Below are 24,978 nucleotides of genomic sequence, written 5' to 3'. Positions count from 1 at the left end.
TCCTAACCTGATCGACTGCAAAATATTGCTATCACCATTGTTTGTGGGGTTGCATCCCCCTGGCTTTGGTTCTTGAAGATGCCCCTGCTAGGAGAGGTTTTTCCCAACCCTGAATGCCCCCCTGACTGCCTCTGGCTCTTCCTACTCTGAGAAGCTCTTTGGGATGCCCCTGCCCCACAGCCACGTTAAGGCAGGCGTCACCTCGTTGATGCTGGTGGAGAATGCGGTGTTCTGGAAAACGGGTGCGTTGTCGTTTCTGTCTTCCACAATCACCTGCATCTCCTTCTGCACCTGCAAGTGAGAAAGCCCAGGGGACCCCAGAAAACAGGATTTAAAACACCAGAAAAGTTGTAAGTATTGTACAAAGAGCTGGTGTCCTTCATCCAGATCAACCTACTGTTTGGTCTCTTTCTCACCATATGTTTTTGGGGGCCTTTTTTTTTTTTTTTTTTTTTTTTTTGTAGAGACCAGGTTCTCTCCACATGTTGTTTTCTGAACCATTTGAAAGTAAATTGCAGGCATCGTTAGTTAATTTTTTTTTTTTTTAGACAGGGTTTCACTCTTGTTTCCCAGGCTGGAGTGCAATGGTGCAATCTCATCTCAATGCAACCTCCACCTCCCAGCTTCAAGCGATTCTCCTGCCTCAGCCTACCGAGTAGCTGGGACTACAGGCATGCACCACCACACTCAGTTAGTTTTTTGTATTTAGTAGAGATGGGGTTTTACCATGTTGGTCAGGCTGGTCTCGAACTCCCAACCTCAGGTGATCCGCCCGCCTTGGCCTCCCAAAGTGCTGGAATTACAGGCGTGTGCCACCACGCACAGCAGTTAATTTTTAAAATATAAAATGTGCCAGCCAGACAGGCGCAGTGGCTCATGCCTGTGCACTTTGGGAGGCCAAGATGGGAGGATCACTTGAGCCCAGGAGTTCAAGACCAGCCTGGGCAATATGGTGAGACTCTGTCTCTACAAAAAATTTTAAAATTAGCTGAGTATGGCTGGTGAGCGCCTATAGTCCCAGCTACTCTGGAGGCTGAGTTAAGAGGATTACTTGAGTCCAGGAGGTAGAGGCTGCTGTGAGCTGTGATTGCACCACTGCACTCCAGCCTGGGCAAGAGTAAGATCCTAACTCAAAAAAATAAAATAAAAAATTGGAAAAAAGTTCCTGTCCTATTCAGGAATGTGCATTTTCACTTTGTTTGCCATAGTATAAATCTGTGAACAATGATGTGGCCACCAGAGGGGACCAGTTTAAGAGTGGCTCCCACCCTAGATACAGACGTTACAAAAATTGGGGATTTGTATGCAGACCCAGAGACAGCTCTAAGCTCAATCGCTGAATGGGCAAGGCAGCTTTCAAGACAATATAGACAGCTAGGTCCCACTGGGTTTCAGAAAACACACCAAGAAATGCATGGAGGCATGCACCTCAGCGCTGAGGGCTGTCAAAGCACACAGTGATGGTCGACACTTCAGTGGGAGTGAGCCGGGAAGGATTTTCCAAGGGAACTTTAGTTTTATCTGTAATTTTTTTTTTTTTTTTTTTGAGATGGGGTCTTGCCCTGTCACTCAGGCTGGAGTGAGGTGGTGTGATCTCAGCTCAACACAACCTCCACCTCCTGGGTTCAAGCGATTCTTGTGCCTCAGCCTCCTGAGTAGTTGGAATTACAAGCCGACGCCACCACGCCCAGCTAATTTTCGTATTTTTAGTAGAGATGGGGTTTCTCCATGTTGGCCAGGGTGGTCTTGAACCTCTGACCTCAGGTGATCTGCCCACCTTGGCCTCCCAAAGTGGGAAATAAGAGTGTAGTCGCCAACATATTCAGCCAAAGCAGTTGAGAGTGGTTTTTTTGCCTCTGGAGCACTGGGGTGGGGAGGTATTTGGCACATTTCTAATCAATATTTATATACATTAATAATACATTTAATTTCTATTTAAAATATAACCAATATATTTATATGTAAACAAAAAAAGCCCTCTATGATACAAATAATATATTTATATAATTTAAATAAAATTTTTTTTTTTTTTGAGGCTGAGTCTGGCTTCTGTCACCAGGCTGAGTGCAATGGCCGGATCTCGCTCACTGCAAGCCCGGCCCGGTTCATGCCATTCTCCTGCCTCAGCCTCCCAGTAGCTGGGACTACAGGCTCACCACCCAAGACCGCTAGTTTTTGTATTTTTTAGTAGAGACGGGTTTCACTGTTAGCCAGGGATGGTCTGACCTCCTGGACTGCATCCTCCCAACTCGCCTCCCAAAGTGCTGGGATTACAGGCTTGAGCCACCGCTACCGGCCTAAAATTTTTAAAATACTAACATTTTGGTAATATCGGATGACAAGGAAATGGACTCGTATAATCTTGATATAAATAGACATTAAATTCACTGTTAACTGGGGCTCTCTCCCTTGCCAGAGGTGGGGACGCAGTCAGAAACGGGCTCTCACAATCCCTGTCGACCCCCCGGCACCTCCCGACTCACCTGGATGTAGGGGTCGCTCACGGAGATAGTGACTTTGAATGTGTAGAGTGTCTGCAGCAGCCAGAGAGAAGGGGCCGGTGGTGAGCCCATCCTGGGTGGCAGCACAGGGGGTGCTGCCACCAGGACGCGGGCTCCCGGAGCCCTCCCAGCCCCCCCTCCGCGTCCCGTGCCCTCTCCGGCTGATGCTCTTTACCTCGTAGTCCAGAGCGCTGGCCAGTTTCACTTCCCCAGTGTTCGGAGTGACAGTGAAGAAGTAGGCATTGGGGCCGCTCATCCCATAGGTCAGAGGGTCATTGTCTGGGTCTTCAGCTACCAACCAGAAGACCTGGGCACCTGGGGATGGGACAGGGGCCACCCAAGGTCCACAGCCACCCTTTCAGTGCTGGTCTGGCCAAGCTGGCTGTGAGGCTGGGCTGGGTGCCTGGCTGCTCCGTACACAGGCTGGACTTGCCATCTGGGACCTCCCCAGCCCTCAGGGCCTCTGTTCCTCCACATGCATTCTGAGGCCTTTGGATAGCAGCATCCTGACTTCCTTTGTGCCAAGTGACTTGAAGGGCACTGGACACAGTGTGGGGGGGCGGGGGCTGTACCCAGGCATCTGCCCCTCCCCTTGCCAAGCCTGTGGCCCTGCCCTCTCTGGAATACCGAGTTCCCGTGACACAAGACTAGACGTGGCTGGCGTGAACCTTTCCAGCTGCGGCAGCTGGGTGCAGACTAGAGCTTTGGAGAACCTTCCAGGACACCCCCTTTCTGCTCAAGTGAGCCAAAGCTGTATCCAGTCTGCTGCTGGCCTCCTGAGAGCCCTAACTCTTGTACTCCATGTCTGAGCACAGCAGCAGGCTGGTCGTCCACTCTCTAGCCTGAAAGGAACTTTTTACAGATTCATCAAACCCACCCTATCCCTGAGCCCCCACCTCCTTTACCCATCCAGCCTCTGCTCCAACACCTCCGCTGGCCCCGCTGTTCATTAGCAAGGACTTTCTCCTCTTCACGAAGATGTGTTTCCCTTGAGCTCCACCACAGGGCTCTGAGGGCTTCAGCCACTGGCGTGGGAGCCTACACCCCCTGATACTTTCATGGCCCACAAGAAAGTTGAATTTCTTTTAAAAGAAGGCCGGGTGTGGTGGCTTACATCTGTAATCCCAGCACTTTGGGAGGCTGAGATGGGGCATTGCTTGAGCCTAGGAATTTGAGAGCTGCCTAGGCAACATAATGAGACCCCCATCTATACAAAAAAATTTTAAATTAGGCCAGGTGAGGTGGCTCATGCCTGTAATCCCAGCACTTCGGGAGGCGGAGGTGGGAGGATCACTTGAGATCAGGAGCTCAAGACCAGCCTGGCCAACATGGTAAAACCCCGTCTCTACTAAAAATACAGAAAATTAGCCAGGCGTGGTGGTGTGTGCCTGTAATCCCAGCTACTGGGGAGGCTGAGGCAGGAGAATTGCTTGAACCCAGGAGGTGGAGGTTGCAGTGAGCTGAGATTGTGCCACTGCACTCCAGCCTGGGCTTACAGAGCAAGACTCTGTCTCAAAAATAAATAAATATAAAAATAAAAAATTAGCCAGGTGTAGTGGTGCACGGTGGCTCATGCCTGTAATCCCAGCACTTTGGGAAGCCCAAGTGGGAGAATTGCTTGAGCCCAGGAGTTTGAGACCAGCCTGAGCAATGTAGCAAAACCCTGTCTCTACTTAGAAAAATAAAATACTAGCCAGGCATGGTGGTGCATGCCTGTAGTCCCAGCTACCTGGGAGGTTGAGATGGGAGGATCGCTTGAGCCAAGGAGGTGGAGGCTGCAGTGAGCGTGATCGCACCACTACACTCCAGCCTGGGGGACAGAGCCAGACTCTGTCTCAAAAAAAAAAAAAAAGAAAAAGTCCCATACACTCCTCCCTCTCCAGCCTCCATGGGGTAGACGAGAACAGCAGTTGCCTGTAGGGAGCAGAGATCGACGAGAACTGGACACAGGGAACTTTCTGGGGTGACGGAAATACTTTCTCTTGATCAGGGGATTGCTTGCACAAGTTTCGTATTTGTCAATACTCCTTGGTGTCTCTTGTTTCATCTGGCAGCTTTCGATATTCCTGGATTCCATTTTGCACTATAACAAAGGCTATGACTTGTCCCCCAATATCCATTTGTCTCTCTTTTCTGAAAACAATGGAGCCCCAGATTTTGAGCTGGGCACATGGCCAACCAGAATGAAGGCCACATTTGCCAGGTTCCCTTGCAGCTAGGCGTGGGTCTGCAGCTTAGTTTTCGCCAAAGAGACAAAAGCAGATGCAATGTGTGTAAAATCCAGACAGGAAGAAGCCGTCTTGGCCCCTTCCTCCTTCTGTGGCTGGAATGGTTTCTTGTCTGAGCCATCCTGGCCCATGTGGGTGGGACCATGCCTTAGGGAAGGTGGGGCACTGAACAGGAAGAAGGCCGCCCCAAGCCCCACAGGGAGGACAGCCTGATGGAACACGCCCCCACAGCTCCCAGCTCCTGGGTGGCCTCAGGGGGACAGTAATTCACCTCTGCCTTGCTTGCATCTCTGTTATTTGGGGTCCCAACCAATACGGCCACCTATGGTTTCTACTTCCCCAATCTATATCCTGCCTTCTGGGAATCTGATATCTGGGCCCCCCGGCTCCTTTCAAAATAATGTTACTAAACTTCATTTGTTCCTGCGCCACTGCCATGACCTTTGCTGTGACTTTTGCCGAGACCATTGCTACGTCCGTGTTCTATTCCTGGTGTTCGTTCTTTAAATTGACTTTCCATCCCATGTAAAGACATGCACTTTAAAAGCAAACTTTACATCGTAAAACCCATCTCACCTGCCATAGATAGAAAATAACTTTACAAATAAAAACGAAGCAAAGTGAGTCATCAGCTTCTGTGAAAGGGTCTGAGCCTGACACCTGCTCTCCCTCAAAAAAAAAAAAAAAAAAAACGGCCAGGGTGGAGGTGGGAGAGATTAGCAAGTGTGAGGAAGGAGAAGGAAGCCTGGCCCAAGGGATCCTCCAGTCAGAGACTGAAAGCGATGGGCAATGGGGGAGGCCGGATAATTTGACGCTGGTGTGAGGGCCCCTGGAGAAGCGTCTCACAGTTTTGGGGACACTGCTCTTGACCCAGAATCTGAAGAGGAGAAAACAAACTGCTGGAATCAAAGGAACTGCCTTCAGGTCCTCTCTGTCCCACAGTAAGCCGTGGAGTTGCAGGGACAGTGGGGGCTCAAGAGGGTGCCCCAGGACTTTCTTGTGAGTCAGGACCTGGCGTGGGGCAGACACAGGGACTGGGACTCACCCACAGGCAGGTCCTCGGGCAGGATCACTGACGTCATGTTGGCCAGGAACTTCGGGGCCACATTGGCTGCCACTGCAGGGACACAGAGTGCTGGAACACCCCTGCAAAACCGGCCCCTACCTGCTCCCCTGGGAGCCCACACAAGTCTTTATGGCCACCCAGGCCGCCCGTCCAGGCCTGGATTCCTCCCCAGGCCTCCCCAGCTCACCCAAGCACAGGGCTGGCCCATAGGAGCTGGTGTTCGCTGATGAGGGATCCCCCTCCCTTCCGGAGGGTCCTGCCAAGGGTCTCTAGGTTAGGGCTGCGTGGCCAGGGAGAGGAGACACCTACCAGACACCACGAGAGCAGGAAGCAGGAAGCAGGACAGCCATAGCCGGGCCATCACATCCGCAGGGACCTAAGGGAAGAGGTCAGGGAATGGTTCCTGGACTCAGGCCTCCCTCCTTTTGGTAGACCCCCATCTGCCTGGGTCTGACCCGAGCCCACCCACCACCGCCGCTTAGTAGCTCTCCCCTAGGGCCTCTATCACCCTTTGTCCGTTTTCCAGATGCTCCAGGGTTGGGGGAACCAAGGGGAGGCCAGGTGGGGTGGGGAGGAGCACGACGGCTGAACCTGAATCCAGGACCCACCATGCACCAGGAACTGCTCCAAGGCACTGGACGTGCAATTGTGTTATTCCTACAACTGTGAGGTGGCTGCTAAGACACCAGGATAGGAAGGGGCTTGCCTGAGGCCACAGGGAGTCAATGACAAGACCATGCTTGGAACACAGGCATTTTGGAGTCCAGAGTTCATTCTCTCCACCACTGCACTATCTCCACCTGCCTGTTAGAAGTGTTCAAACTAATAGCATCCTTCAAAATCAAGGCTCTGAAGAGGGACCATAATTTGTCCAGGACCATCCAGAGACTATGGGTGGGCAGGGTCCTCTGTTCACCGGCTGATACATCTAATGGCTGTCTTTGCAGCCTTTCCCAAACCGTGCTCCATGGAACCCTGGCCCTCTGAGATGCGCCACGGCAGAAGGGTTCCCCAGTCAGGTGGGTCTAGGGAGGGTTGCATAACTCTGGGATCCTCTTGTTGATTGATAACTGGACAGAGACCCTTAGAAAACCCTGCTGGGCCAGGCTTTTTGGTCATCTTACATTGCAAGCTGTCCCTCATTTGGGAAAACGAGAAAAGGGGGACTTGATTCACTGTCACAGAGAGACCTGAAACGCCAAGGCTCTTTTAGTGCCCAAAGACAAGGCCGGGTGCAGTGGCTCACGCCTGTAATCCCAGCACTTTGGGAGGCCGAGGCGGGCGGATCACCTGAGGTCAGGAGTTCGAGACCAGCCCGACCAACATAGTGAAACCCCGTCTCTACCAAAATACAAAAAACATTAGCCAGGTGTGGTGGTGGGTGCCTGTAATCCCAGAGACTCGGGAGGCTGAGGCAGAAGAAGTGTTTGAACCCGGGAGGCGAAGGTTGCGGTGAGATGAGATCACGCCATCACATTCCAGCCTGGACCACAGGGTGAGACTCTGTCTCAAGAAAAAAAAAAAAAAAAAAAAAAAAAAATTCCCAAAGACAACTGACGTGTCACTCCACAGAAAGCAGGAGAGCAGGAGGGGCCCCCACATGTATTGTTTCTTGCTGTCTAGAAAATTGTCTGTATGCTCTATGTTCGCTATGCTACTCTATAATCTTTTTGTTAGACAGGGCTTTTTACTGTATACTTTTTTCTTTTGAGATAGTGTCTCACTATGTTGCCCAGGCTGGCCTTGAACTTCTGGGTTTGAACTCCTGAGTAGCTAGGATTACAGACGTGTGCCACTGTGCCCAGTTTTTTACTGTATACTCTTTTGTGCTAATTGAATATATTAACTTTTCCAAAAATGAATTAAACTAAAGCTTGAAAGCAAACTAAGGAACACATTTGCTACTGTAAACTAAAAATAAAATCGTACGCCTCCCACTGACTAAATGGCCCCACTTGTGGCCCAGGAGACCCCAGTAAAACTTTGAAAACTTAGTTTTCAGGCTGGGCGCAGTGGGTCACGCCTGTAATCCCAGCACTTTGGGAGGCCGAAGTGGGCAGATCACGAGGTCAGGAGATCGAGACCATCCTGGCTAACATGGTGAAACCCCGTCTCTACTAAAAATACAAAAAAATTAGCCGGGCACGGTGGTGGGCGCCTGTAGTCCCAGCTGCTCAGGAGGCTGAGGCAGGAGAATGGTGTGAACCCGCGAGGCGGAGTTTGCAGTGAGTCGAGATAGCACCACTGCACTCCAGCCTGGGCGACATAGCGAGACTCTGTCTCAAAAAAAAATAAAAATAAAAAACTTAGTTTCCAGCCACGGCGGGATGAGGGGATGAGAGGTCAATCACGCCTCATTACACCCTTCTCTTGTACAGTCGACACACAATAACTGACCAGCATTAATGTTAAAATAGAGATCGCAGGACTGAAAGAATAGACATTCCGTGGCAGTAAGATGCCAAATTATAAACAGGACCTGAGGCCATGCCAGGCCAGGGTGAAGTCAGGCAGCCCTAAAGAAGAAACTCTGTTCTAAATGCCACAAGGGTTTTCTTTTTTTCTAGCAGCTAAATAAGCACTGGCCTAGCAGCTAAATAAGCACTGGCCTCGAGAAAAGCCAAATTAAAGCAATTACAGCTCATCCAGTTCACAGATGCTGACGAACTGAGCTCCTGTTCTACCAGCCATAGCCGCAGCTTTTTTTGTTTGTTTGTTTTTGAGATAGTCTTACTCTGTCACCCAGGCTGGAGTGCAGTGGTACGATCTCGGATCACTGCAACCTCTGCCTCCCTGGTTCAAGTGATTCTCCTGCCTCAGCCTCCCAAGTTGCTGGGATTACAGGCACCCACCACCACACGGGGCTAATTTTTGTATTTTCAGTGGAGACAGAGTTTCACCGTGTTGGCCAGGCTGGTCTTGAACTCCTGACCTCAAGCGATCCACCTGCCTCAGCCTCCCAAAGTGCTGGGATTACAGGTGTGAGCCACTGCGCCCAGCCCATAACCACAGCCTTGACTGGACAAGAGACTGATTTCAGTAACTTTCTCCTGATAAGAGCCCACCAACCACAGACTGGCTCCAGCTCATACAGAGATTGCTTACTCATGCAACTTCCGTGTCTCAAAAAGACGTTTTGATGTACAGGGCGTAATTGTGATACATTTAAATTTTAAGTCGCCACCCCAAGTGAGCATGGATCCTACGTTACATGCACGTGTGTTCAACATGCATGTGTCAGGAGCTCCTTTATTAATATGCGTAGCTCCTCCTGTAACCTGTTGAATATGTATGTGTAGCCACCCTGTCTAGCACCAAGCTCCTTTCCCAAACCCCATTTCGAAGTGTCTGTCTCTGGTCTTGGCCGGAGGGATGGCCACCTGCACACAGTCCCCTCTCTTTTTCTAGATTGGTATTTTGTGTTTTTTAAGAAGTTAACACTACCAAGCACGCTCACCTGGTCCTGGGCACCTCTTCACGTCCCCTTCCCTCCTGCCCCAGAGCGTCTGAAGTGGGCAGGCAGCCCTGGGGAGGAGTGGGGAGGAGGATGGCTTCCAGAGCCGAGCCCTGATGGTGAAACAGCATCAAAAACCAGAACTCCTCTCCTTCACACCGCCCACCCCTCCTCCCGAGCTCCAGCCTCGGGGAGCCACCCACCTGCCCACGCCATTCTGACACCTCCTTCTCCTGAACACCCACGCCCAATCCGTGCGGCCTACTCTGTCTCTTTCTAATCAGCCTGCATCTGTCCATCCCATATTGGCTGCCCTCCCTGGGGACACTGTCCTCAGCCTCCTCAATGCCTCCCTTCCTCCAGCCTCTCGAATCCATCCCACTCAACCAAACTAATCCTTCTGCACGCAATCTAATCTTTTCCGCCCTTGCTCAAAACCCTTCGATGGCTCCCCGTTGCTAGAGTCCAGACTCCATAAAAGGGCTTCTCAAAAACTAGCCTCGACCTCTCCAGCTTCACCTCGAACCGCTCCCTGCATCGCAGCCCACCTCTTGTCTCCCGTGAGCCCACGGGCTCCCTCTGCCTGCCCTTACTACTGCCCGTCCCTCTTTTTGGAATGCTCTTCCCCACCTTGCTACCTGATGAGCTCTCTTCATTTTTAAAAGCCAGTTCCAAGGCTGGGCATGGTGGCTCACGCCTGTAATCCCAGCACTTTGGGAGGCCGAGGCGGGTGGATCACTTGATGTCAGGAGTTTGAGAGCAGCCTGGCCAACATGGTAAAACTCCATCTCTACTAAAAATACAAAAATTAGCTGTGCAAGGTGGCTCACACCTGTAGTCCCAGCTACTCAGGAGACTGAGGCAGGAGAATCGCTCGAACCTGGGAGGCGGAGGTTGCAGTGAGCCGAGATCATGCCACTGCACTCCAACCTGGGTGACAGAGGGAGACTCTGTCTCAAAACAAACAAACAAACAAAAAAAACCAACTCCAGGATCCCCTTCTGTCCAGACACCCTCTGAGTGCTCCCACGGAGGAGCTGCCTCCTCCATCCATCCGTCGTGACCTCACAGGATGCTCCATAGACCCTCGAATAACCTCTGTAGCTCTTGGTGTCTGTGATCTCCTTACAAACGAGCCTCTCCCACCAGGCCAGAAGAGATGTGAGGGCAATGTCCAAGTCTGATGCACCTCTGTGACCCCAGGACCAAGCACCGGGCTGAGCCCAGTGGAGGCTCAGTGAGTATTTCTGAAAGGAATGCATGGATGAGCCAGTGAGTCACTGCAACCCCAGGTGGCTTATCCAGAACACCCATGAGATAAAGCAAAGTGTAATGTGGTATGTGGACCTGAGAGCCTGGGTCCAAATCTGGCGTAACCTCGGGAAAGTAACATACGCTCTCTGGGCCTCAGCTTCCTCATCTGTAAAATGGGAATAATAACAGCACCTACACCAGGGGTTTGTGTTGAGGCTTACACAGCGCCTAGCTCACAGTAAGTACGTAATGAATGTTAGAAGTTATTGTTGCAGGAAAAGGAAAGTCTGTCTCTTGCCCTTCTCATTGTTGGAGTTCCTATTCCTGGTCCCTCCCTTCTGAGGAACTCTGCCCTGGCCAGCACTGGCTAGCTGCAGGCCCTCCTCCCAGAGTGTGCCCTCAACAGTCAGAGATCCTGCTTCTGATCTGGCTGTGTGCTCCCCGGGCATGGTTGGCACCCCCGCCCTGAAGCCCCAGGACAGCATTCCCGCTTTTCATTCAGATTCATCTCGCCATGCTCCCCCGAGACCTGCTGGGGAAACATGGGACATCAGGAAGGCTGACAATCTTAAATAGCTGCTGGCGTTTCCTGAGCACCTACTATGTACCGAGTACCCTGATTCACTCATTCATTCCCGCAGTAAATAGTTATTCGGTGTCCATGAGCTGCTACCTGCCAGACCCTGCTCCCAGCAATGGGAAGGCAATGGTGAGCAAACAGTGCAGGTTCTGAATGAGACAGACTGCAGACGAGTAAACAAAGTCCCACCTAATAATGTGCTGCATCCCTGTTGTGGAGGAGGGAAATGTGGGCACTATGAGAGTAAAAGGAGGCAACCACTTTAAGTGGCATGGCAGACAAACAGGACCACAGATCTTTTGACATACCTCCCTGCAAGAGGTGAGGACTGTGTCTTCTTCCCTTGAATATGGTATATTAATCATTCTTTTTTGGCATCTTTTTATTATTATTATTATTATTATTATTATTATTATTATTGAGACGGAGTTTTACTCTTGTCGCCCAGGCTAGAGTGCAGTGGTATGATCTCGGCTCACTGCAACCTCCACCCCCTGGGTTCAAGTGATTCTCCTGCCTCAGCCTCCCAAGTAGCTGGGATTACAGGTGTGTGCCACCATGCCTGGCTAATTTTTGTATTTTTAGTAGAGACAGGGTTTCACCATGTTGGCCAGGCTGGTCTCGAACACCTGACCTCAGGTGATCCGTCTGCCTCGGCCTCCCAAATTGCTGGGATTACAGGTGTGAGCCACTGTGCCCAGCCATTTGTTTTTATTTTCTGTGTTTTATGATGCTTTGACATCTTTGGGGCCTTGCTGGCTAGGGAGAGACTGGCTAATTTCCAGAGACGGCAAGCACTTTGCCTTCAGACCTGCCTCTCCTATGCAAACCAACCAATCCAAAGCCATGCCACAACCACCCTTTATCTAATTCTCACATACCCAGCTGATATTTCCTTGCTGTTAAACACCTCTGGCCTCTACCCACTAGATACCAGTAGCAACCCCCAAGTTGCAACACCCAAAAATGTCTCCGGACATTGCCAGATGTCTCCTGATGGGGGACGGAGAGTGGTGGTAAGATCACCCCTAATTGACAGCCACTGTTGTAGATTAAAAAAAAACATAATGCAGGAATGAAAAATGTAATGGAGGGATCAGCATATAAAATTGAGATACGGAAACTAGGAGAGAAAAATAGGAAATTACAGGATTAATCCAGGAGGTCCAATGTCTGATTCATAGAAGTCCCAGAAAGAGAAACAGAAAAGGAGAACAGGGAAAGGAAACTATCAAATGAGGACAAACAATAGGTTTTGTAGAAGCGAATAACACATTTCCAGACTGAAAGAATTCCAAGAACAAATTTTAGAAAGGAAGGAAGAGAAAACCCAAGCCAAAGCGTTTTCAGAGTACTAGGGACAAAGACAAGACCCTGAAATCTTCTGCAGAGAAAAACAAGTGACATACAAACACCCACAATCAGAAGGTTATGGGACTTTTCGGTAACAATCCTGGAGTTAATGGAGCTGTGTGTGGGAGATTAATGGTGTCACAAATTCTTTGACATTCCTTCTATTGAGAAGTGAAGTCTAATCCCCTCCTCTTGAATCTGAGCTGGCCTTAGTGACTTGCTTGATCAACAGAATGTGGTAGAAATGCAGCATTCAGAAGCTTTGCAGCTTACACCTGGGCCTCTTGGGCCCTTTGCTCTTGGAACCTGGAGATACCTTGTTAGAAGTTCAACTACCCTGAGGCCGCCATGTTATAAGGAAGCCCAGGCTACCCACGTTGAGAGGCCTGTGCATTGAGGGAGAGCAAGATGTCCAGCCAGTCCCCACTGTCCAACCCCTCATCTTTCACATACCCCCAGCTGAGGCCCCAGACACCATGGAACAGAGTTGAGCAATTCCTGGTATGCCCTCTCCCAACTCTCATCCTATAGAATCAGGAAATATAATAATAAATTATTGTTTAAGCCACTAAGTTTTGGGGCATTCTATCAAGCAGCAGTAAATAACCAGAACACGACGCCTGCAAAATACTGAAGACAAATAATCTCCAACCTAGAATTCCACACCCACCAAAATTATCAGTCACATATGAGAGCAAAATAAAAGCATTTTTAGACATGCAAAGTGAAAAATGCTACCTCTTCTGCATCTTTTCTTGGGAAGCTACTGGAGAACATAATCCATTCTATGAAGGGAGTAAGCCAAGATAAATGAAACAGAGAGATCAACATAGAAGAGAGGGAAAGGGGCACTGAGACCACAGCGGGTCCCGATGGGAGGAAGGGCTCAGCGAGCTTTCGAGGGCTGTCTACACACATGGAAACAGAACTGATGGCGTGAACATTTCGAGGAGATTTACACCTCTGGCTAGGGCGAAGGGATGAACTTGTGATACCATGTAAAAAACTAAGCGAGCAGCCGGGCACGGTGTCTCACGCCTGTAATCCCAGCACTTTGGGAGGCTGAAGCGGGCGGATCACAAGGTGAGGAGATGGAGACCCTCCTGGCTAACACGGTGAAATCCCATCTCTACTAAAAATACAAAAAAATTAGCCGGGCTTGGTGGTGGGCGCCTGTAGTCCCAGCTACTTGGGAGGCTTAGGCAGGAGAATGGCGTGAACCTGGGAGGCAGAGCTTTCACTGAGCCGAGATGGCGCCACTGCACTCCAGCCTGGGTGACAGAGCGAGACTCCATCTCAAAAAAAAAAAAAAAAAGAAAGAAAGAAAACTAAGCAAGCAAAACCAGTGACCATGCAGGAAAGGAAAGCTGTACTAGAAAGAATCCAGGAACATCATTCGCCAGTGGCTTAGCTGGGACTGTTCCCATGGTCGATGGACCACAGTCTTACTGTACGCACTGGGAAACTGTGTTGGGCTGTAAGATAATAAAATCCTCATCTTTCACTTTAAGAAATTAACAGATAGGCTGGGCGCAGTGGTTCACACCTGTAATCCTAGCACTTTGGGAGGCCGAGGCAGGTGGATCACAAAGTCTGGAGTTTGAGACCAGCCTGGCTAACATGGCAAAACCCCATGTCTACGAAAAATACAAAAATTAGCCAGGCACAGTGGCGGGCACCTGTAACCCCAGCTATTTGAGAGGCTGAGGCAGGAGAATCGCTTGAACCTGGGAGGCAGAGGTTGCAGTGAGCCAAGATCATGGCACTGCACTCTAGCCTGGGTAACAGAGCAAGACTTGTTTCAAAATTTAAAAAAAGAAAGAAAGAAAGAAAAAGAAATCAACAGATAATGACTTAGCCCAGGAGATCGAGGTTGCAGTGAGCCGAGATTTCGTCACTACACTCCAGACTGGGTGACAGAGCAAGACCTTACCTCAAAAAAAAAAAAAAAAAAAAAAAAAAATATATATATATATATATATATATATGAAGGTGATAATAAAAAAGAAATAAACAGATAATGTCTTAAAAATTATGAGGCCGGGCACAGTGGCTCATGCCTATAATCCCAGCACTTTGGGAGGCCAAGGCAGATGGATCACTTGAGCTCAGGAGTTTGAGACCAGCCTGGCCTACATGGCAAAAACCTGTCTCTGCAAAAAATACAAAAATTAGGCCAGCATGGTGGCACATGCCTGTAGTCCCAGCTACTTGGGAGGCTGAGGTGGGAGGATTACTTGAGCCCGGAAGCCTGAGGCTGCAGTGAGCCATGAACACACCACTGCACTCCAGCCTGGGCAACAGAGTGAACCCTATATTTAAAAAAAAAAAAAAAAAAAAAAGCAAAACAGCAAAATATTGTTAAATAACAGGCCAGGTGCGGTGGTGCACGCCTGTGGTCCTAGCTACTCGTGAGGCTGAGGTGGGAGAACTGCTTGAGCCCAGCAGTTTGAGGCTGCAGTGAGCCAAGACCTCGCCACCACACTCCAGCCTGGGCAACAGAGCAAGACCCCATTGCTTAAAAAAAAAAAAAAAGGGAAAGGAAGGAAGAAAGGAAGGGCTGGACATGGTGGCTCATGCCTGTAATCCCAGCACTTTGGGAGGCCGAGGCAGGCGGATCACCTGAGGTCAGGAGTTCAAGACCAGCCTAGCCAACATTGTGAGACCCCGTCTCTACAAAAAATACAAAAATTAACCAGGTGTGGTGGCATGTGCCTGTAGTCCCAGCTATTCAGGAGGCTGAGGCACAAGAATCACTTGAACCTGGGAGGCAGAGGCTGCAGTAAGCTAAGATCACACCACTGCACTCCAGCCTAGGTGGTAACAGAGCAAGACTGTCCACAAAAAAAAAGAAAAGAAAGAAAGAGAGCCAGAGAGAGAGAGGGAGGGAGGGAGGGAGGGGAGGGGAGGGGGCAAAGGAGATGAAAGCAGTTGCTTCTAGAGAGTGGATACTGGGGACGTCGGGTGTGGGTCAGGAAAAGGCCGGCTTTTGTTATAAACCTTGTTGTATTGTTTGATATTTTTGTTTGTTTGTTTTAAGGTTAGTCAAGTGAAGCAGTCTGAGTGGAGAAGGAATAAAGCGATCTGCAACTGGTTGTGATAAATTAGCTGTAAACACCACTGCACTTGGACCAGCCTGTTAGGTGTTTTTTGAGACACGTTCTTGCTCTGTCACCCATTCTGGAGTGCAATGGCACTATCCTGGCTCACTGCAGCCTCAAACTCCTGGGCTCAAGCGATCTTCCCATCTCGGCCTCCTAAAGTGCTGGGATTACAGGTGTGAGCCACCGTGACTGGCCTATTTGATTTTTTAAAAAAATTAAATACCCATATTGCTGTGATAAGGTGAGCACTGTTATGGGAGAGTCCCAAGTAGCACAAACAATATGAGAGATGGCCTGGGCCAGGGAAGAACCAGGTATATTCCAGGAGTTCAGAGAAGGTCCCTATGGCTGGGTTGCAGGGAGACAGGTGGGGAATGACGGGAGGGAGGCAGGTTCAGAAATTTTTCAGGGCCAGAGCATGCTCCACCCTGTGAAACGCAGGAAGGATGTTCCATTTTATTCTAAGAAAAACAGAAAACAGGAAAACAGAAGGTCATTTCAGAGGAGGGTTCTTTGTTTGTTTTGAGACGGAGTCTCGCTCTATCTCCCAGGCTGGAGTGCAGTGGGGCGATCTAGGCTCACTGCAACCTCTGCCTCCCGGGTTCAAGTGAGTCTGCTGCCTCAGCCTCCCGAGTAGCTGAGATTACAGGCGTGTGCCACCACACCTAGCTAATTTTTGTATTTTTAGTAGAGACGGGGTTTTTTCCATGTTGGCCAGGCTGATCTCAAACTCCTGACCTCAGGTGATCCATCCACCTTGGCTTCCGGAAGTGCTGGGATTACAGACATGAGCCACCCAGCGCACCTGGTCCATTTCAGAGTTTTAAGCAGGGGAGTGGCAGGGACTAATTTCCTCTTAAGATCTTTCTGGCTGCTGTGTGTCTCCGGGCTGAACTGGGGGCAGCAGGGCTGGAGAGAAGAGGCAAGAGCAGGGCTGTAGTTTGGAGGTAGAATATTTGGGATTCACAGAATTTCATCTTCACAGCAACTCATTTTGCAGACGAGCAGATGGGCTCTTGCTGGGAGTGTGCTGCTGGGGCCCTCACAGCTGAAAGCGAGTGGGAATCACAGCCGCTCTCCAACCCCAAGGCCCTCGCCTCTCCCTGAGGCAGGGAGAAGGAGGCAGCCCTCCCGTGGCCCCAGGGCCCTAGCAAGAAGAGAAAACCCCAGTTCAGATGTGGACCCCAAAGCTTCCAAATGTTCACCCTGTTGACCTACTCATCGAACTAACATAAAATAAGAAGCTTTCTGCAGAAAGGTGTTCACCAGGAGTGATTATTTATAATCATGGGAAGCTGGAAGTGACCATAACATGAAACACAGGCAATGATGAAGAAAGATGTGGACAAGCCCTGGCTGGGATGTTCAACAACTGTTAAACATTACGGCAATGAATAGCAAGAGACCCATGGAGGAAGCACCTCCCGCCTGCCAGAACTTGAGCCGGGCGCTAATGTAATGCTCACAAAAACCCCTGGAGGCCGCATGTGGTGGCTCACGCCTGTAATCCCAGCACTTTGGGAGGCCGAGGCGGGCGGATCATGAGGTCAGGAGTTCAAGACCAGCCTGGCCAACATGGTGAAACCCCGTCTCTACTAAAAATACAGTAATTAGCCAGGTGTGGTGGCGGGCGCCTGTGATCCTCAGGAGGCTGAGGCAGGAGAATGGCATGAACCCGGGAGGTGGAGGTTGTGGTGAGCAGAGATTGTGCCACTGCACTCCAGCCTGGGAGACAGAGCAAGACACTGTCTCCAAAAATAACAAAACAAAACAAAACAAAAACAACAAAACAAAAACCCTTCTAGACTGGTACCATTCTACCCACTTCACAGATGGGGAAAACGAAGCTCAGAGAGGTGAAGAGGCTGGCTTGAGTTTAGAGTCAAGAAGCAGCAGAGCTTCGTTGGGCAGTTCACTGTCCTTCTCTAAGCGTTCCCTCCCCTGTGAGAATAATAACCCCACTAAGTGATGAGGGTGGGCAGCGGGGATGAGTGGGAATAAGAATGTGCCACCTCAGCGCCTGGCACACAATAGGCGCCCAGCAAATGCAAACCTTCTTCCTTCTATAGGGTTGTCCTCACCTTATGCCTGCTCCTCCCACTGCAATCACCATAGAAACAGCTTCCTCCCTCCCTGGTGACCGTCCACGCTCCCCAGGGTCTGAGACTGCTTGCAGGGGTCAGAGCTAAATGGGCAGGGCCAGGGCTATGTGTGGAGGGGCCCTGGGGCTCTTTCTGATGCTACCTTCCATGTGACTCTAGCCAGGGGAACCTTGGGAAGTTGCTATGGAAAATGCTGGCTTGCCAAGAACCCCGGAGATGACAGCTGGGGACAGCCCACATGCTGGACGGCAGGGCTGCACTCAGCCAGACTGATAAATACAGTTGTGCCCCTCTGCTCAGGGGAATTAGTAAGTTCTCAATCCTCAGAATACCCAGCAGTGCTGAGCCACAATCCTCAGTGAGACAGGGACAGAGATGTGGCTACAGCTATGCCCTGGAGGGCGACAGGTTAGCGCTGGAGTCAAGGGCAGTGGCTGAGGTGGTCATGGAGGCAGGGTCCAATATCAGGATAGGGATCCCTCGGGGGTAGGGGTGGCACTGGTGGTGGTAAGTGGGGATGGACGTGCTGATGACGTGTGTGCTGATGAAGGTGGAGACGCAGGTGGAGGTGACAGTTGTGGGAGGGAGATGGTGGTGGTGGCGGGCTGGCGGTGGAGATGCAGGTGAGCTGCGCATTAGCGGTAATGCTAGACTACAGGCGTCTGTGGTGTGAGGAACAGCCAGGGGCTGGATGCATGCAGCCCTGGCATCCCTCTGAGGCTGTAATCTGGGACCTAATTCCCTCATCACTTTTTTCTCTCATGTTCTATCCTTCAGAAATGAGTCAACTGCCACAGGACAATTAGTCAGTAGGTGTGCAGCCAGCAGGCGCCAAGATGGATTCATCATCATTACAAAGTTCCCCTGGGTCCAGCTTGCAGGACAGCAGATTCCTGCCCTCAGGGTCCCTCCTCCCAATCCCAGAGGCAAATGGGAACCAGCAAGGAAGGGCCGCATGCTGAGGCTAGCACTTTGCCCCCATTACCATTTAATCCTCAGCAAACTGAGGTCCAAGAGGGGAAAGGGCGTGGCCCAGCCAGTAATGGGACCAGAACCCAAGCCAGGCCTGTGCCTTCTTTCTTTTCGAGGTTCCTGAGTTTTCCTTCTTGAGCTGCCCGATTTTCCCACAAGCCACGCTGAGCCCACAGACATGTGACGTTGAGAGAGAACAGCCCGAACCAGGACCTTCACCCAGTCCCCAAGGGGCCTCTCCCTACAGCCCCTTCCCCATACTCGCCACACTTCTCCCTCATGGAAGTGTCTCCCAACTCTCCTCTCCCCATTTCACAGGGCAGGACGGAGGGTCTCGAGAAGCCTGTGGACCCTCACTCAGAGCAACAGCGACACCCCTTTGCATCTGCGTGACGCACACGCAGTCTTGCCCCCGCATGTGGGCCCCGCCGCCCCCTGGAAGGAAGAGCTGGATTTATCGATCCCCTTTATGCACACTGACATGAGCGCGGGAGGCCAGGGTTCCTGCCCAGCAGCTCCCAGGGTGTCAGAGGCAGAGCAGGGGTGCCACCCTGTCTGCCTCCCAGGCCAGCGCTCTTTCTTGCCTCATCCCTGCCTCGCCTGCCTCCTGCTCTGCTGGGGTTGGCCCTGGGTTTCTCGCAGTCCTGCCTCCTCATGATCATGGTGAGGCTGGTGTTCTACAGTCCAGAGCATCCGCCTCTGGATTCAGACACCTGAGGAAAAGCCCAGTGTCTGTGTGGGCTGGGGAAGGCCCCCACAGCCTGGCGGGCGAGGTCCTTTAAGTTCCTGGGTCTTGCTTTCCACACGAGCTGCTCTCTCCCACTCTGAGGTTCAGTGGTGTTGAATGCTCCTGGTCTCGGTCCACACCCTGCATTTTCCTTCCTCCTTCATTTGTCTAAACCGTTCCCTCTGCCCAGAATGCCTTTCTTTGCCTTCTGCCTATGTGCAAATTCTCTCCGTTCTGTAAGGCCCAGGTCAGCTATGGAGCTGTGTTCAGGCAGTTGGTGGCCCCCCCTCTGGGCTCCTAATTTCCTGGTACCCCAGCAAGGGGCAGGAGCAAGGGGCAAAATGGAAAAGGAGTGAATGGAGTTGCCCCTGGGCTGGGACTTGCGGACAGACACCCACTTCTTCCTGCTGGAGCAGCCTCAGGCCGATGCATGGGTGTGAAACGAGGCCCCAGTCACTGCACAACCACGTCCCCGGGCTCTTTTCTCTGTTTGCTCTTTTAAAAAATGGGAACTGACCGGGCGCGGTGGCTCACGCCTGTAATCCCAGCACTTTGGGAGGCCGAGGCGGGCGGATCACGAGGTCAGGAGATCGAGACTATCCTGGCTAACACGGTGAAACCCCGTCTCTACTAAAAAAATACAAAAAACTAGCCTGGTGTGGTGGTGGGTGCCTGTAGTCCCAGCTACTCGGGAGACTGAGGCAGGAGAATGGCGTGAACCTGGGAGGCGGAGCTTGCAGGGAGCCGAGATCGCGCCACTGCACTCCAGCCTGGGCGACAGAGCAAGACCTTGTCTCAAAAAATAAAAATAAAATAAAATAAATTAAAATGGGGGTCATCTACATTCCAGAAATTACTGCTTCCTTGTTCCCAAGCCCTCTGGCCACTCCTGTTCTTTCCGGCCTCTCAGAAAAGGTCTGAACCAACCTGACCAACATAGTGAAACCCCGTCTCTACTAAAAATACAACAATTAGCCAGGCATCATGGTGCACACCTGTAATCCCAGCTACTCAGGAGGCTGAGGCAGAAGAATCACTTGAACCAAAGAGGCAGAGGTTGCAGTGAACTGAGATCGCGCCACTGCACTCGAGCCTGGGCGACAAGCGAGACTCCGTCACACACACACACACACAGACACACACAGACACACACACACACACACACATTAGCTGGGTGTGGTGGTGTGTGCCTGTAATCCTAGCTACTCAGGAGACTGAGGCAGGAGAATCCCTTGAACCAGGGAGGCAGAGGTTGCGGTGAGCCAAGATAGCGCCATTGCACTGCAGCCTGGGAGACAGAGTGAGAGTCCGTCTCAAAAAGAAAGTGCTTAGGGAAAGACCAAAAAGGACACAGGAGAATCAGGGAGACTCTGGCCCCCACACCATGAGATGTGTAGTCTCCAGGAACCCTCACTAGTCCCACCTGGCCCAGGAGGTGCCAGCTCTTCAGCCTTGGCTAGGAGGGGCCTTCAGCCGCATCTCAGAGCAGTCCATGGTGCCAAGATTTTCTAGAATTTGGAACCACTGGGAGTGAGGATACCCGGACTTCCCAGGGCCTCCAGGAGGGTCAGGGTGGGGAGGTGGGTACTCCTTCGGTGCGGGGAGCCCCCGGGGTGCAATCAGCCACGATGCTACAGAGCTCCCCCAGCACCACCACCCCTACATGGCCAGCTCGCCATGCACTTTCACTTCTGCTTTTCATTGACTTCTCACAGCTGTTCCCAAGCAGGAATTATCCTATCCTATTATTCCAAGGAAACCAAGGCTCACAGATGCCCAGAGATGGGTGAGCCAGGGGCAGCAGGTTAGACCCAGGTTGCCTCCAAATCCAGGGGTCCCTGGGCAAGCCTTGGTCTGGGCTCCGTTGATCCAGGAGGCCATGCCTGCACCCACAGAGCGGACTCCAGCTGAACCTGGGTGCGTGGAGCAAGGATGTGGAACCTGAACACCAGCTCCCCGCCACAGGCCTTCCCAGTGCCTGTGGCCCAGGCCACCTGGCCCAGCAGACACATATAGAGTCAAACGGCCCTGGGTTCAGATGCCAGCATTTCACATATTTGTCATGCAACTCCAGGCAAGCCCTCTCCCCTCTCCAGGCCTCAGTTTCCCCTGCTGAGAAATGGAGTGAGGATAAAAATCATGGAGTCTACACACGGGCCATGACCTGTTTCCATCAATGGGACCTCAGTGCTCACTGGGACCCTGCCTTGTGCCTGGTACCCAACCCAGCACATGCCTGCCTGAGGGATGCAGCGTGGCGCCAACTGTCAGCTGGGTCCCCACCTCCTCTACCAGGGCAGAGAGATGTGCAGGGCCCAGACTGGGCAGAGCCGGGGCCGGCCTGGGTCAGTCCCTGCCTGACACTTCCTAGTACTGGCTGAGGTGGCACTGGGCTCAGTCACGGACCACATGCCCACCTTCACCTCAGGGCTCTTCAGGCCCTTTCTGGAACTCTTCTCATCTCCATTTGATAAATGAGGAAACGGAGGCCCAGAAGAGTGAAGTAGCCCACCAAGGTCAGGGTGGAGCTGGGATGTGAACAGAGCAGCTGGGGTAAGAGCCCAGGTCAGCTTCCCCTCCTCAACCCCCGAGCATCCTGTGAAGGGGCCAGGCCAGTTCCCTCATTTCCCAGGGGTGCCTGCCTCCCTTCTATCCTGCGAAGAATCATCCCGCAAGGACTTGGATGGGAAGGGGGCCATCAGCCCCCAGGGAAGGAGGTATTATTATCCCACGTTTACCAAAGAAACAGGCCTCACAGCAGGCTGGGACTCCAGCCGGGTCTGCCCCATCCAGCGTGGGACTTCCCCTGCCCAGCTTCAGGGGAGACTTTAAAGACCCCCAAGCTTGCCTTGGCTCTAGGGACCTCCCTCAACCCCCACCAAATATCTCTGGCCCAGAGACTCCTGATGGGCTGGACGGTCCCTACCTGTGTCCCCTTCGCCACGGAGGTGGCAGGCAGGCGCCAGACAGGTGCCGGGGCACAGCTGGGCACCTTCTGCGGCCCGCAGCTATGTGGCCAGCAGACTTTGGCACCATCTCCACCTCCACTGAGCAATAATTAACCCTGCCAGAGACCACACCTCCTAGGAGCGGGCTGACTCCTAATGGGGCACTGAGTAGAGCTGGGAGCCCCGGACAGGAGGAAGAGACCAAAGCGCCAGAGCTCCTGGTGCTCCTGGGGCTGGAGGCCCACACCACAGGAGAAGGGGCCTGACCAACCCTGAGCCCGGAGGACCTGGGAACAAGGCCCAGCCCTGGGGCAGGCTGGAGGCGGGACGGTGATAGTTAGAAGGTGATGCCAGAGCCCCCGTCCCCTGCCTGCTACAAGTCTTCAGTGACAGGAGATCTGTGGAAAAGTAGGGGGTTAAGTCGGGAGAGGGGAGTGGTGAAACAGTGTTACAATCAAACACTGCGTGGCCAGACCATTCCCTGTGAGGTTCTCATGGAGGAGTGGGGGCTACCTGAGCCTGGACAACCCACTTTCCAGCCTATTGACACTGACCCGACCCCGCACTGAGTCCCTCCAAAGGCATCTGCCCGTCCCCAGGGGCTTCATCCACCCCCAGGCTGCCTTTTATTTATTTATTTTTGAGACAGTCTCACTCTGTCGCCCAGGCTGGAGTGCAGTGGCACAATCTCGGCTCACTGCAACCTCTGCCTCCCGGGTTCAAGCGATTCTCCTGCCTCAGCCTCCCGAGCAACTGAGATTACAGGCGTGCGCCTCTACACCCGGCTAATTTTTTGTATTTTTAATAGAAACAGGGTTTCACCATGTTGGCCAGGCTGGTTTCGAACTCCTGACCTCAGGCGATCCACCTGCCTCAGCCTTCCAAAGTGCTGGGATTACAGGGATGAGCCACGGAGCCCGGCTCCCAGGCTGGCTTTAAGCGCTGTCCGATGTGGTGGCCTCCCGCAGGGACTCAGTCACAAGTCCTCCTTATCCTCCCTTTGGCTCAGCCATCACAGTTGACACAGAAAGGGGACCCTGGGCACAACTTTCTTAAGGCACAACACTGGGTCATCACCATTGGGTGGCCCTCTTCTTGTGGGCAGAGGACATGTCTAATTCACAATAGATACATAGTTATGCACCATATATCTGTGTTTTGATCAACGACGAACCACACATACAATAGTGGTCCCATGAGAGTATAATACCGTATTTCACTGCACCTTTTCTGTGTTTAGATGCACAAATACTTACCACTGCGTTACAGTTGCCTGCAGTGTCTGGTTCAGTCCCAGGCTGCACAGGTTAGCAGCCCAGGAGGGCAGCTGGTGGCATACAGCCTAGGTGGGTAGAAAGTGGTACCATCTAGGTTTGTGTAAGTCACTGTATGATGTTCACACAACGACGAAATTGCCCGATGACACATTTCCCAGAAGGTGTCCCGTTGTTAAGGGATGTGTGACTGTGTATCAGGCAGTTGCTATAGTCAGGCGTTTTAATAGTTTGTTTCCCAACTCTCCAAATGTAAAACATATTAACAAAATATATATGCCATGAGCAGAAAAAGGAGAAGAAGCCCAGATGAAGGGAAGCCAAGTGAGAAAAACAAGGGTAATCTATGCCTGAATTGAGGCCACAAAATACTTGTCTTGAGCTGGGGGCAGTGGTGTGCACCTGTAGTCCCAGCTACTTGGGAGGCTGCAGCAGGAGGATGGCTTGAGGCCAGGATTTCTGTGCTGTAGTGCACTATGTTGACAGGGTGTCCACACTAAATTCAGCACTAATATGGTGAACCCCAAGGAGCGGAGGACCACTAGGTTGCCTCAGAAGGGGTGAACCAGCCCAGGTCAGAAACGGAGCAGGTCAAAACTCAGGTGCTGCTCAGTAGTGAGATTGTGCCTATGAATAGCTACTGCACTCCAGCCCAGACAACATAATGAGATCTTGTCTGTCAAAAAATAAACGAATTATATATATATTTGCCTTCAAGTTCTGGGTAATTGTATAGGTGGGTCATGAATCAGGTTCTGAGCTTCCCAGCAGGCAAAGCAAAAAGGGAATTGAGATCCATTAAGTCCAGCATCCATTCATTTTAAAACATTTGCATAGGCCGGGCATGGTGGCTCGTGCCTGTAATCCCAGCACTTTGGGAGGCTGAGGTGGGTGGATCACCAGGTCAGGAGTTTGAGACCAGCCTGGCCAAAATGGTGAAACCCTGTTGCTACTAAAAATACAAAAATTAGCCATGCACGGTGGCAGGTGCCTGTAATCTTAGCTACTCAGGAGGCTGAGGCAGGAGAATCGCTTGAACCCGGGAGGCAGAGGTTGCAGTGAGCCAAGATCGTGCCACTGCACACCAGTCTGGGTGACAGAGCAAGACTCCGTCTAAAAAAACAAAAAACAAAAACAAAACAAAACAAAACAAAAAAAACTACTTTGCATATAGCAGGTTCTGGGAGCTATGAGCTATGATGCAGTTCCGAGTTTTGATAGCCAAGACACTTTTCCTCTTTTTGAGAAGTGTTTCTGAGGAAAGGAGGCTGCAGACACTAGGTAGCAATTGATATAACTATTACAATGCAGGGGTTAAGAGACCAGGCTCCTCCTGGGGCAGACAGCTGGGTTCAATTTTTTTTTTTTTTTTTTGAGACGTAGTTTCACTCTTGTTGCCCAGGCTGGAGTGCAAT

At 51.5% G+C, this 24,978-nt stretch overlaps 1 protein-coding gene across 1 annotated transcript in view; it reads right to left on the bottom strand.

Annotated features, from left to right (window-relative positions):
• CDHR2 (cadherin related family member 2) overlaps positions 1 to 22,372 on the bottom strand; it is a 46,661-nt gene extending 24,289 nt beyond the window's left edge. Inside the window, 6 exon segments of the mRNA XM_003900563.5 lie at positions 202 to 291; positions 2,484 to 2,534; positions 2,677 to 2,816; positions 5,775 to 5,846; positions 6,105 to 6,171; positions 22,268 to 22,372. Coding sequence (XP_003900612.2) covers positions 202 to 291; positions 2,484 to 2,534; positions 2,677 to 2,816; positions 5,775 to 5,846; positions 6,105 to 6,156 — 405 coding nt within the window. The 5' untranslated portion in view covers positions 6,157 to 6,171; positions 22,268 to 22,372.
• Between the last annotated feature and the right edge of the window lie 2,606 nt (positions 22,373 to 24,978).

This window comes from Papio anubis, chromosome 5 (assembly GCF_008728515.1).
Source record: "Papio anubis isolate 15944 chromosome 5, Panubis1.0, whole genome shotgun sequence".
Taxonomy (NCBI): Eukaryota; Metazoa; Chordata; class Mammalia; order Primates; family Cercopithecidae; genus Papio; species Papio anubis.
Note: the sequence above shows the minus strand (reverse complement) of the source record. Positions and strands in the feature narration are given on the sequence as shown.